Raw genomic sequence first — 14491 nt, 5'->3', positions numbered from 1 at the left:
CGCGGCTCCACTTCCGCCTCGGTACCCGTCGTAGGGGAGAGCAGGCCCTGGCTGTCCCCCTGCTGTTGCGACAACTCTTCCTGATTAGAGAGTAAAAGGACAATTTTAGTTCCCGCTTCTTAATGCTTCCTGCGGCTGCTTAAATACACGCTCTTCTAGACCTCAACTGACTGCTTTAAGTCCCACTGCTTACGTGGGGCCTTTTAACACTTCCAAAGGCTGCAAAGCTGTTAAAAATTACCGGTTCAAAAACTACAGTGAAGTGCACCCGCTTCAGTGCAAGTGCAGGGCTGGAGGATGTAAAGTCAAAGCACAGTTCATACGCATCAAGTGTGTCAGAGAATTCACGTTGAGGTGTCCGGCGCCACTTACAGAAAGGTCGCTGACTGCAGCAGCTAAATGATGCCCTAGGTTTTTTAATCTTGAACGTCCACTGACAAGCCACAAACTAAGGTGTCTTTATGATTTTTTTATTAATAAATACCTTAAGAGCACCAATGATACTTGAACATAATCCTGCAATACCGTGCACAGGGGCTGCTTGGGGACTGCGAGCTGACGTGTCTGTATTTTCACGTACAGTTTATCATTTTGTCATGAACAAAGTAATCTCTTCCATACTTAACACCTTTCATAAAATTGATAAAATCAATATCAAATAAGGACATTTGACAGGAAAATGCTCATTTAAATCTACTGCCCTCTTTTGGTTTCAAGCTGACTAAGCAAGTGTATAGGAGTGCCATAATTTAAAACCAGATTTTAAATTGGTTCCTTTTAAAGGGTCTTCTTGTTGCATAGACGTGTGCAGCACACACATGTTGAAAACAAGACTTTTGGCCACCTTAAAGTTTCCATGTGTCTGAAAGTATATTAACATTAACATTTTGACAACAAAAAAAAAGGGAAAAAAGTGTATTCCTATACATTGGAGTTCTGTACATTGATAAGCATTTATACAAATATAATCCACCAAATATTGGCTTCTACGTACAATTCTGAATATGGTGATTCATTTGCATTACCTAACCTTCAACAATGCTAGTACTAACATGAACATTTCAGGTTGCTTTAACACCCACAGAGTACGTGTGTTTTACAAGGTGGAAACAGATTTCTCTCGCTTGTATATGCGGTTTACTTATGAATAAATTAAGTGGTAAAGTGAAGCTTGAACAGCATAGTCTGTGGTGTAGTAACATCAGCAACTGCAAGTTCCTGGCCATCCACAAGCCCCAATTCTGAAACAGAAAGAAAAGTTTAAGTACAGCAGTTTGTGGTTTTTTAAATTAAGAAGTCATGAATGCCATTCCCACAGACGATAAATACGATGAAATAAGGCTGCAAACAGCTCACTGGCTAAACTAATATTCGTCTAATTCAACCAGGAAACTAACAGATCTTGTCAAGAAATATATAAAACACTACTGAAGTATGTTTAATCTACATCAGTTATCAGCTTGCTTTGTTGCAGTTTTTCTCTGCATCTGCCCACACTTCACATTTAAACAATTCAAAGCTCATCCCTGAGCAACCAGTTGAGAAAGGTATATTGCACATAAAAGGATAAAGCACATTCTACTGCACAGTGCAAAATAAAGCCAAACATGCCATACAGAGGGATGAAACTGATTGACTCTGTTTAGAGGAGTATCTTGAAAATCTACACGACAACTGCATGATACCTTTTAGTGTCTTGGAAAGATTTGGCCTTGTTCGTTCTTCAATTGAAGCTACTGTCTACAAAAAAAAAAAAAAAAAAAGGAAAAAACAGCCAAAACATTTCCTTTCAAATTCAGGAAAGTAAATTTAAATAAATTAAGATTATTAAAGAAAATTATGTGTTTAGATTACCTGTAAATAAAGTGTTTTATTTCCCCCATACATAGTTGCTGTGATTGCAGGAGATTTCATTTGCCTGTACATAAAACATTTAAAGAAAACCCAGACAATCAGGTAAAAATGAAACACTAAACTACCAAAAATAATCAAATAATTCAGAATAGTTGCACACTTACAATGAAGCATTATTTGTCAAGTAATCCAAGATCTCCTGCAATTTAGCTGATGGGGAAATCTCTATGTTTTGGGGAAGTTGGCTGCAGGCTGGACAGTTCTCCTACAAAGTAGCAGCACAAGAACACGTTATGTTAAATATGATTTTAAAAATGCTGCTAATAACGTCTCAAAATTATTTGTGTGGTTTTGTTGTTTGTTTTTTTTTTTTAAGTTTCAGCTCCAGAAATATTAATACTGTTGCAAATATCCCTGACGAAACTCAATTCTTCATGAATCTGTCATTGTTTGACTGGCTCCCAAGAGCAGCTAAGTATTTATGAACTACAATTTTCATCTGACATAAAATTTAATACTACAAACTTTCAAATTATTGTCATAACCTCTTTTTGAGAAGATCTGCTTATGAGTCATCTTAAGTTTGAGCATCTTATTTTGTAAACCATGTTTCCTGTATTACAGGGGAAATCTTCAGGATTCACTTTCAAAGTCAAGTACTGTTTTCCTCTGCAGGTAGCATAGCAGAAACAGTTGAGATACCAATGTTGCACCAGCAGACACCACAGAAATAGCTGTCTGAAGAACCTCCCTATACCAGAAGTTACTTTTCCAAATATTAAGACACTTTGGCTAAACAGGCAACAATTAAATATGCCATTATATATACTATGCAATAGTTTTTGGTAAACTGAAAGGTAAAATAAAAGATTTCATTACCAGGATATCAAATAAAACATCTGTTGATCTAGAGGCAAACAGTCCTGATACTCTACACGGACAGACCACCACTGTCATCACTACTAGACCCCGAAACTACATTAGTTTAAAAAAAAAAATCCCACATGCTGAAAATGATACTCTGGAGAAGTAGCAAATTAGTAACATTGTAGTTTCTGCTTTTGAAACTTTAGAAATATTATTATTATTCTTCAGTGCTAGAGGTCAAGACATTCAATACTGAGTTTCAGAAATACACAGAACTGCTTAAATTCAATAAATGGAGCAAGTCCAGAGAAGGGCAACAAAGCTGGTGAAGGGTCTAGAGCACAAGTCTGATGAGGAGCATCTGCGGGAACTGGGGTTGTTCGGTCTGGAGAAGAGGAGCCTGAGGGGAGCCTTACCACTCTCTACAACTACCTGAAAGGGGGTTGTGGTGAGGTGGGTGTTGGCCTCTTCTCTCATGTAACTAGCGACAGGATGAGAGGAAATGGCCTCAAGTTGTGCCAGGGGAGGTTTAGATTGGATATTAGGAAAAAAAAATTTTCACTGAGAAAGTGGTCAAACATTGGAACAGGCTGCCCAGGGAGGTGGTGGAGTCACCATCACTGGAAGTGTTCAAAAAACATGTGGACGTGGCGCTTCAGGACATGGTTTAGTGGGCATGGTGGTGTTGGGCTGATGGTTGGACTTGATGACCTTAAAAGTCTTTTCCAACCTTGATGATCCTGTGATTCTATGATTACATCAAGGAAACAACTCTGCAAGCCTTTAATGGCACTAACCTTTCTTTCAGCTTCAAATGTGTAAGTGTATAATCCATCCGCATCGTTAAACACCAAGTAGTTGTTAAGAGGAATGTATGCACTATAATGACAAATACATTAGTATTAACACATGTCATTATGTTGGAAATCATGTGTGTTATTAATAAGACATAAAAATACCTTGTGGCTATTTTGAAAACTTCAGTGGCGCAAACAGCTGGAATGAGAAAAAAAAAAACAATTTCTTCACTTACTAGCTCATAACATGCAGACATTAGTGCACAGAGTTGTACCAAAGAAACGACAAAAAAAAAAAAGTAAAAATCAAGTGTAACAATTTGCGAAGAGAAAAATAAACATCTGAAGGCAGCTGGTAGCTCTATGCATTAACACCATAGATTTGGCACTAATCTGAGACTATGGTAAATTTGTATACTGTGTTTTCCAATTACTATTTTTACTTTTCCGGTCTCAAATGCTTTTGCTTACTCCCAGTGTCATACATGAGCTTAAAATTCATGCAGTCACATACTGTTTCTCTATGGAAATCAGAAACAAGACTGTAAGAATAAATCAGATCCATTTAAAATCACTATTATCCTCCCCGAGTTCTCTATTCCAAACTGTTGCCTTACAAAATGCTAAAGTCTGTAAAGCAGAAGTGAAATGAGTTCTTTTAGCATACCTGCAATTACTGCATTTGTAGAAGCTACTGCTGGAATAATTCGTTTAACCACCCCTGTAAAAATAAAATATACAGCTTCGTCTTTTCCAGTAAACTATACTGAGACAACTTCTGGCCAGAATAGTTACAGAAGAGTGTACCCAAAGGCAGTTTAAACGTTCCAGGAATTTCTATAACAATAAAGTACAAATATCACACAAAGAGAACTAGTGAACAAATTCTAAAAACAAGTATTCTGCATTTAGCACTGAAAATTAATTTAAAACTCAGTTCTATTCCTGTTTAACTGTAGAAATGCATAAAAGGAAAGAGGTTTGGTTTGGTATTCCTTCTGCAACTGCAACTGCATTGACATCTTCATCCAACTCTTCTTACTAAGCCCATCGAGCAAACTGCATAGTACATACACCGATACAAAGCAAGATTTGCTATGCATACAAGTTTGTATCGGGAACAAGGAGGTTTCACTCTTTTTTCAGGCCTGCCAAAAAGGCAGCAAATTCCTAGGTAGTCTGAAGTTCCTCTGGCTTCTCATTATTGACTTGTATCCCTTCATACCTGAGAAAACATGCATAGAACTTCTATCTTTGCCTTCTTTCTGCTATGTACTTTATAATGAAGCCATCTTCAACTGTGCAGCCATTTGCATGTACATAATTTCGTAACTGGAGTTGACATTTATCTGTACCAAAAAAATACTACTAGAGAAGCCAGTATAAACTGCTGCAAAGAAAAAGAGCATCTACAATAGACTAGGTGGAATCTGAGGAAGACACACATGGAATCAGTTCACCCTTTCTTGACAGAAAGGCGCACACTGAGGTTCAAGCCCAGCCTTTCAAGCCCAGCATTTCAAATCCATTCCCAGTACTACAAGTCAACAAATAGCTAAAAGTTACCAAAATTCTGGAGATTCAGTAAGAGATTCTCCATTTCTTTTCTATTTGGTTAGTGTTTAAAATGCTGATTAAATGACTGAATGAGTGACAGCATTCTGCACTGCATGTGAACAGCAGCATACACAGCAGTAAAGAACAGATGCTATAGTCTTAAGCAGCCTCAACTGGCATGAAGTGTTGCTGTTGCTAAAAGAGGCGATCACCTTCTTTTGTTCCTACTCTTTGACCCAGCAAAAGTGGTCACAGTGTAATGTAAACCATGGAGCTACTCCAGGTTAAAAATAAAATGGCAAAAAGAATGTCCAGTTTTGTCCCAGCTAAGTTCCTCTGATTCATCCTGAATGCCTAAACATCTGATTCATCATAAAATATTTGTGCTAGCATGGGAAACAAGCTGCTTGTTTCTGTTTTAAGATGTTAAGGGAGAAAAGAACTATTTCTTTCTCAGCAGAACTGCCAGCTTAGTCATAGCAAATACAAAGAATGCCAATCCAGCCTAATTGCAAATGCCACAAACTTAGTGAAATGCCATACCCTTACCTTGGGTAAGTCTGTATGTAACACCTTTAATATTAAATTGTGATGCTCTTTCTAAAGACTTCTGGTAAATCCACTGTATATGCTCAGGGTCATCTCCATCCAGTGCAACACCTTCTACAGCAAAGTTAAGAATTTGTATATAAATTACAGTTATAATAGTTCTTCAGAAACACAGCATTATTTTTGTCTAAAAAAAAAAAACGCTTGTTTTAACTTGTGTTAAAACGAATACCCCATTAAGCTATTAAAACTTCACACTTTTAAATTATCAAAATATCATTTCTGCAAACATTGTATTTCTAACACATTCCATATACAAACTATCTTAACTTCATAGATTTATAGAGATGTTATAGGTTACACTTTGTGTCAGGAAAGACATTGTGCAGTATTAGAGAGGGAAAACACATGAACAAATATGGAACTGGAGAGTGAGCCTGAGAAGAGAAAAATTCATCACCAGCTCAGAGGCTTAAGAGTCAATATGACAAAAAGCCACATGTTAAGAGGTAGAATTGTTTTATTAAGAGCAGCTGCGTATACCTAATTCAAAACAAATTAGTTAAAATTAGAAATGTCAGTTTAGCACCAGTACAATACATTAATTACCTCCAAAAGGTTGCTCCTTTGGCCACTGCAATATCCTGACAAACTCAATACAGTGCTCTGGCAGTCTGGGCATAGAGGCAATAGTACACATGGGAAAATTGACCTGGTGTGGGCAGGGGAAGAAAACCAGAAGAAAGCACGTAATCTATTATGTATAGTACTAGGAAAAGAAAGCAAATCAGAGGAATCTAAAAAAAAGAAGTATCAGTGGTTGCAATTACCTGTGGTGGATAAAGCTCAAGCGTGCATTCAACACATGCTGTCATACCAGGAATAATCACGCGAACATTTCCTTTAAAACCTTCTGTCCCTCCATCTATTAAAGGTATGATGGAACTTGGATCCAGCACGCCATCTTCATAATGTAAAAAGGACATCTAACAAATAAAGGTGGGAGGTTTTGTTGGGTTTTATTTTGTTGGTTTGGGTTTTCTTAAACAAGTTGCAGGAAGAAAAAAAAATTCTAAAAATTTTATTCTTAATCGTACACCACAAGATTGAATGCTTAACATACAATTTATTTTAAGGGTACATAGCGTGTCAAATGCTACTTATTAGTCAATGCACAGGACTTCATCTACCACCTCCACCCCTCAGCTCCTCCTCCTCCTCTTGCCCCCCTGATAAATGCTATTATTTCCTTATAGTAGACCAGAAAAATGGTTAGTTGGTTTGAAGGATTTGGGGGTTTGATTCTTGGTTTGTTGTTTTGGGGTTGGTTTTGCGTTTTTTTTTTAAGTACTGGTAAATACTCAAGGTCATTTTATAAACTAATTCACAATGATAAAACTACCTAGTTCAATGACTAGCTTTCTACTACTTTGTAGCGGCAGGGCTCCAAAAGATGACATCTACAAATTGCAGCACACTAAGTACTCTTTGGCTAATGAAAAAAAATGTTCACAATGGGAGCATCCAGAGAGGCTGTGCAACTTCCCTTCTTACGATTTTCAAAAGCTGACTGCACAAGGCCACAACAATGTAATCTAACTTTGAAATTATCCCTGCAGGGCACTGCACAAATGTTGGCTAACAAGAAAAAGGCAGGTAAGAGAGCATGCATTTTATCCTGTTCACAAAAAGAGAAGAAAACAAACAGGCACAGAAAGCTGTGAGTCTCAACAGCCCTCACTTCATTTTAATGACATGTTCTACACAAATCTGTTCAATTTTAGTTATCTATACTCAAGCAATAATGAGGCTTTTAAAAGATTGAAGACTTTACCAGCATGCCATTTATCCATCTTCTTGCAATTATAGAGTCCAGCCCACAAACAATGATATGAAACTCTAGGGGGGGGAAAAAAATGTTACTTAAAATCTATACTAATCCATACTTCTTAAAGACAAGCAAAGTATTCTGTCCATAACTTTTCTACAGGAACTGACTGTGGTTTAACTATAATATAACTATATTTTTATATATATAACTATGTCCCCTGGATTACCTACATGACAGATGCATTTAGGTTTCGTCTATTTGTTACTTCTACATCCAGTATACTGTAGAAGACTGAAATAATTAGCAATTGAAGTATAAGAAAAGGCAGCGAGCAGCAACAACTGCAATGTTCCCCTAAAGCACCAGTGGGTGTTTGGCAGGCAAACAAATACCACTTACGTCGATAGAAGCTTTCATCCATGTCTTGAATCTTTTTAAAATATCTGAATGTAAGCCCAGTAAAGGAATGTATTTATAAAGCAGTTAAGTTTACTATTTTCTATTTAGTAACCTAAAGCCAAAACATTACGTAATTTATTACTACAATTTTATATGTCACTTTTTAAAAAACTAAGTGAATGAAAGATTCAAAATTTCCACAGCTGAAGCTGTAGCATGTGACAAAACAAGTAAGACACATAATGCAATAGTCACACACAGGAGAAAGCTCAGCAGGCCAACTATTTAGGAAGCTCAAAACATGCTCTCACAAAGTCCTGTATCAGTAAATGCTGTTCTGTGTTTACAAACTAATGTCTCCTACCAGTACATACTCAAAACACTGGTGAATAAACCTGTAATTCTACTGTCTCAGTCAAAATTTTGAATATTGCATTTGAATAAAAAGACTCAGTGGAAACATACGAAATAGTTTCTTAAAGCTCAGCCTTCTTTCCCCATGCATATTTCCTGTATGCTAATGTCACTGAGAATGACTTCTCAATCACCAGCTGAGTGAATCTGTTCTTTATTGTATGAAAAAGAGAGGTTGGCAGCAAAATACTTCAGATAGTCTTACCACCTACAGAGTTTTCTAGGGTTTTTGAAGCCTTTGGGGCTACTACTTCTCTATAAAAGGATACGCTACAACAGCACAGTTTGGAATGCGGTTGTTCAGGAATTCTGCTGCAACTTCTGCTTTTGGTCGCCCAACATCCTTCGGTCTGGGGAAAAACCCAAGCAATTTCAAATACGTTATTTTAGCAGATTCAATCCTTCCAGACTCTATGCATTGTAATACTGAATTAAATGACTAATTGTTACTGTAGGACAATTTCTTGCTATGGATAATATTAAGGAATCCCTATAAAGCATCAGACATGAAAGCCCCGGAGTCATCTAAGTATGTCCATGTAAATATAATTATCAGCACCCCCAAAAAATCCAACCATTTTTCATTTTTCTTGGAGGAAAAGGGTACCAGAAAAATAGGTAACTCAATCTGTGCGCATTATTCTTTGGTGTCACCTGTCCTCATCAGCTGTATTTGAATGCTAAGGAACATACGTTAATTTTCTTCAAGATCAAACTATGACACCACAGATCTCAAAACAAGAAGAAATCACAAGCAACATTTAGTTAATTATGAGTACCACTGTGGTATGAAAATTCAGTAATCTTTAATGACATCTTGTTCAACCAAAATCTTGATCATATTCACACATTTTGTTTAGGTATATTTAAAAAAACAAAAGTTGAATCGTGAAAATATCACTTACCGAAACAGAAACTGACGGTTAAGATTAGAAACATCTATAGTATCCATGTCAATAACATGGATCTGTCTAAAGCCAGACAGTGCCTGTGAAAAGAGATAGTCAACTTCATTTAATAGGAAATGAAATGCTTACAGTGCTCCAGAATTCATTCCACATGCCAAAAAAGCAACCTTTGGAGGAACAAACATATTTGCTCTTCATTCTCTGTGCAGACAGGTATATGGTTGTTCTTTGTTAAAAGGACGTTCTTTGCTGGGTTGCTAATTCTGATATTTAGGCAGATGGAATTAGTAACATTTCAATGGTCAAAGATGATGTTCTACTGAATGCAACATTGTTTTAGCCTACCTTATCATAACACAGGGAAGTCAACAGTAGGCTGATCTATAAGGGGAATTTGCAGTATTCACTCACAACTGGAGTAAATCAAAACCTCAAAATTTGAAGAAATACCATAAGCACTTCCTTGCTTGGCAGGAATAGAAAAACAAAGTTTAAGTCCTCTAAAATTTTAAGTTTTTGAACATTCACCATTTTCATAGTTGGCATAAAGGAGTCTGGCATATCCACCCTCAAATCACAGTTCAATACAAGCCAGCATTCCTCACTGTATTCAATGCTGGAACAGAACGCAAACATAAAAATTCACCTTGCTATCTAAGAAGACACTGAACCTCTGATGTTTTGCCTAATCTCTGTTTGCATGCAGCCCATCACTAGATCTGGCAAATGAATTTAAAGTAAAATTGTCTTAAAACTGTATTGCGGGTCTGATATGATAAAGTAATAACATCACACACAAGAAACAATGTGAATTGTAGCTAAAGGTAAAAAATGCTGCAAAACACTGGTTTTAGAGAAAGGAAATGTGTTGTGGTGTTCTGAAGGGACCCCCTGAAAAACTGAGTCCCATCCCCTACCTTTTTTCCTTTAAGACTCAACCTTGTTATATATGAAGACATTCAAACTTTTAATTTTACATTTTCTGGATAAACAGAGCCATCCCATGTTTAATAAGTATTTGAAATGCTGTATTGGGGAAGTGATTAAACAAATGAGCAACTAGACTAAAGTTTTTCAGAACAGAAATTAATTTCTGTAAGAAAAGCAGCAAGAATTTCTGCATGTCAGACTGGATACCCTTTGGTGCTGAACAATCATTTTGCTTCATTGATAAATGTTCAGCTTTTGTTCAATATTATCAAAGCAGACTAGGAGAGCCTGCTAAAGAAAAGAGCGAGCCTGGGACATCAAGAACATAAAGACTGGAGCGTTTATTGAATCTATATTCATTGTCTCAAAGACATGAATACATGTGAACAGAATCTGGATTTATTTATGTGCTTATCTTTCTGAAAACAATAAATCATGACAACTTAAAACCTTTTGGAAGATACGGGAACTGAGCACACACAGCAGATTTATGAAGTCCCTTATCCCATACAAATCCTCCCTCTCAACAAGCTATCTACAGATTGAATTTGTTATGTCCCAATAAACGCATAAAACAGTAGCTCTGGGCAGAGGTTAAATTCACCAGCACTAAAATACCAAAGGGGAAAAAAAAAAAAAGCCTGCCTTGGAGCTGCCATAGTCTCTTCAAGTAAAATCCTGTTTAAGCATTGCAGTAACAAACCAGCAACCAGAACAGGAGTATGCTCTTGTATACACAAGTGCTGGAAGTGTACAACCCCTAACTTAATTGTCCTGGAATGCCTGGCTTTTAAATGAGGCTATTACTAAGCATCTCAAGCTTGGAGGTAATCTGTTGAAATACTGAAATAGCAGTACAAAAATTCTACAGTACAGTAATGCTAAGTGTTGGTATAAATGAAGGCAATAACTTATTTCATACATTATTGTATCAATCCACACATTTTCCATGGAATCCGCAAGGACAGAAATTCTATTATTAGATAGAAATATGGAGAGGTACAGTATTATTCTAAACTATCACAGTCAGCATGGTAAGAGTGATACACTATGGCAAATATGTGCATCTGTGAGGATAAAAACCACATTACACACACAGAATCACACACAGAATCACTAAGGTTGGAAAGGACCTTCAAGATCATCAAGTCCAACCATTAACCCAACGCCACCATGTCCCCTAAACCATGTCTTGAAGCGCCACGTCCACATGTTTTTTGAACAGTTCCAGAGATGGCGACTCCACCACCTCCCTGGGCAGCCTGTTCCAATGCTTGACCACCCTCTCAGTGAAGAAATTTTTCCTAATATCCAATCTAAACCTCCCCTGGCGCAACTTGAGGCCATTTCCTCTCATCCTATCACTAGTTACTTGGGAGAAGAGACCAGCACCCTCGTCGCCACAACCTCCTTTCAGGTAGTTGTAGAGAGCGATAAGGTCTCCCCTCAGGCTCCTCTTCTCCAGACCAAACAACCCCAGTTCCCTCAAATGCTCCTCATCAGACTTGTGCTCCAGACCCCTCACCAGCTTTGTTGCCCTTCTCTGGACACGCTCCAGCACCTCAATTATAGGATAATTACATTCATACACATTTATCGGGTAAATGTCTGACAGCACATGATCCCCTGACTGCTTTTTAAACACTTAAAAATTGCTTCTCAGAACAGATAGTGAGAGAATCCATTGTAAACTAACACCGTATCAAGAACACTACAGAATGCCTTCTGGTAATGTACACCAGGGAGGTACTGCAATAGTCCTTCCCTGTTCTTACACTACTACGTATTCCTCCTTAGCCATTTCCATACAGGAGAGTGCATGTTGGTCTGACTCAATAAAGCTGCCACTACATAGGCTGAATTCAGCAATACAGATGCCACTCTGAGGGAGTGTTCAGGCTCTGAAGACAACCTCTGATTTACTGGATCTTGAGGAACTGGAAAACCTGACAGCCACTACTTGGGAAGGCCAAATGGATTCCACAGACATGAAGGTCACCATAGACATAGCAAGTCTGGCTCTACTAATTTGACTATGAAAGAACATAAATAATTCCAGAAATTCCAACCTCACTTTGAATTAATCCAAAGATGTAAAATAAACTGTAATAAAATTCAACTCTGACTGTTAATACGAAACTTTGTACTAGCTACTCATGACAGTTTAAAGTATTGCTTTTCATCTGAAAAGATACCTTTTAGCCACTGTATTCCAAACAACACTTCCTTGTATCATTATAAGCATGATTTGTTCTTAGTTTACTTCATTTCCCTAGAACTGGTAATTAGGGAAAATTACCAAGATTAGACCATAACTAAGGCTGCAGGTGAACTCTTTTCTCTACTTCATAAACAGCATCATGCTGTCCCTCATGACAAGCTTTGAGATAGTGAAATAAATAACATGCAACATAACAGCCTACCAGCTTTCAAGCTTATTAACAAAGTGCATTCTTCAAGTTTATTGTCTGTATTGTCATGTACTTTATACATTTTGATTAGAACTTAGAAATGTAGTGGCTATATACATCAAAAAATGCCAAATTAGCAAAGTAGAAAAGAAAATTTCCTCAAGGGAAGACAGAAGATTCTAAGCAGCAAAGGGTGAAAACTGAGTAATTACCAGGTTTTTCAGCAGTTCGCATCCTAATCCTCCTGCTCCAATAACTAGTACTTTACATGTGCTTAACAAAAACTCAAGAGCCTGCGGAAAATATAAAACAAAAAATTAATACACTAAATAGGAAAAAGTATAATTTGTCCTTTCCTTCAGAACCCTTATAAATGTGTAAATTTTCAGTGGCTAATAAGTTTTGCATAAAACAACTTAGATCAATAAAACAGTTTGTGCTTGCAGGAGTAATTACACATTGGACTTTAATTGGTTGTTGAGTTCATGCAGTTCCTATATCCCAACTTACAGAAAAACAAGGCCTTTGTTGATATCAGTACTCTATGTTAATTTTGACCATGAAAAAACCAAGGCCCACCTTTATGATTATTCAGTTTAAGGGCATAGTGTTTTCTTCCTCCAAATAATTTACTGATATATAATACAAAATAAATACAGACAGACAGATATTGCTGGCCAAAAAGAATTTAATTTTTTGAACTATATAACTGCTTTCTGTGAACTGTTCTGCTAGACTCCAGCCTCAAACTAGCATATAATGGAACAGTACATTAAAAAGGTAACAGTAAAATACATTCAACTGTAAGCTCTGAAACAAAATGTACCAAAAAAGGAAAACAGAAGAAATAATTAAAAGTCTAAATTTTGCTTTTCCTTACTAAACATCCTTCCCAATTTTTTAAGTACTCAGATTAACCTTAATTCCTTCTTTAAGTACAAAAAAATCCTTATTGTATCTCATTACTTAAAAATGGAGAGACAAATGCTGCGATTTTTCATGTGGAGCTCACAGACAGAGCATAATTCATATGTTCTTATATATTTATATATATGATGAAAGCAAGCTTGTAGTTGACAGTGTACTATTTAGAAATACAAGCTTATAAAAATAATACAATATGTTCTTCTAGAATCATAATGTTAAGTGATTAAAATATAAGCTTTTCATGCAGTTTTAGTATTCGTACACTGCTGGTAGTCAATTAATGAAACTGTTTACAACACACACTACAAATTTTTTATTTAAAGTAAGTGTTTCTCACTTGAGTGCCTGGCTCGAAATCAGGATGTGTGAATGGTCCAGATCGCTCGAGGAACTTCTTTACATGGTTCCAGCGACCTTCCCAGTCTCCAGTGTCCCCACACCCACCATCAACAGCCATTCTGCACAGAACACAGTAAATTCAGCTGCAAAATCATAGAGAAAAAGCCACACCTCCAAAATGTTTTTTTTATATATATCTTAAAAATACCTAAGTTATTGACCATTCATACAAATGTATCTGCATATTCTTTGTGCATGTAAGTTATATGCATGAACATTTGCATGAGTGGGTTTTATGTGTTGAACTTGAAAGCAATAACACAAATATGCATAGAGGGGGAAAAAATCCAGGCATTTCAGTAAATCTCACTGTTTTAGCTGTTACTAGTAAAAGTTGACCTGAAGTAAAAAAAGGGTCTAGCCTTTTTGCTTTTCTTTCCCTCATATTTAAAGAGGACACAGAAAAGAGGTTGCCCCTCTAGATTTTGAGGGTGACGGTGTTTCTTTTTCAGAGTCAAGCCTTGTATCCTTTTCTTGATAGACCTTTTAAGTTCATAAATCATACTTAGAATTCTCAGTATGTAACTGCAACTGTAAGGCACTGAATAAGTAACAGTAACATGTACCTAAACATTGTCTCCTCTGAATCTTCACAGTAGTTTATTTAAAACAAGTGTTAAAAAAAAATTACGTATCTTGAATGCTCTT

General features: G+C 36.7%; 1 protein-coding gene across 1 annotated transcript; it reads right to left on the bottom strand.

The window, feature by feature from the left end:
• Positions 1 to 457: 457 nt before the first annotated feature.
• Positions 458 to 13901, bottom strand: UBA3 (ubiquitin-like modifier activating enzyme 3). The gene is made up of 16 exons (XM_010294973.1): positions 13782 to 13901; positions 12730 to 12810; positions 9174 to 9256; positions 8538 to 8618; positions 7855 to 7898; positions 7459 to 7523; positions 6455 to 6610; positions 6234 to 6336; positions 5625 to 5738; positions 4186 to 4239; positions 3681 to 3717; positions 3519 to 3600; positions 2019 to 2119; positions 1855 to 1918; positions 1686 to 1740; positions 458 to 1241 (listed from the first exon to the last, which is right to left on the bottom strand). The coding sequence occupies exons 1-16, from the start codon at positions 13899 to 13901 to the stop codon at positions 1153 to 1155; spliced, it is 1329 nt and encodes a 442-aa protein (XP_010293275.1). The 3' UTR covers positions 458 to 1152.
• Positions 13902 to 14491: the final 590 nt, after the last annotated feature.

This window comes from Phaethon lepturus, unplaced genomic scaffold (assembly GCF_000687285.1).
Source record: "Phaethon lepturus isolate BGI_N335 unplaced genomic scaffold, ASM68728v1 scaffold38099, whole genome shotgun sequence".
In the NCBI taxonomy this organism is placed as follows: Eukaryota; Metazoa; Chordata; class Aves; order Phaethontiformes; family Phaethontidae; genus Phaethon; species Phaethon lepturus.
This window is presented reverse-complemented; position numbering and strand designations above follow the sequence as displayed.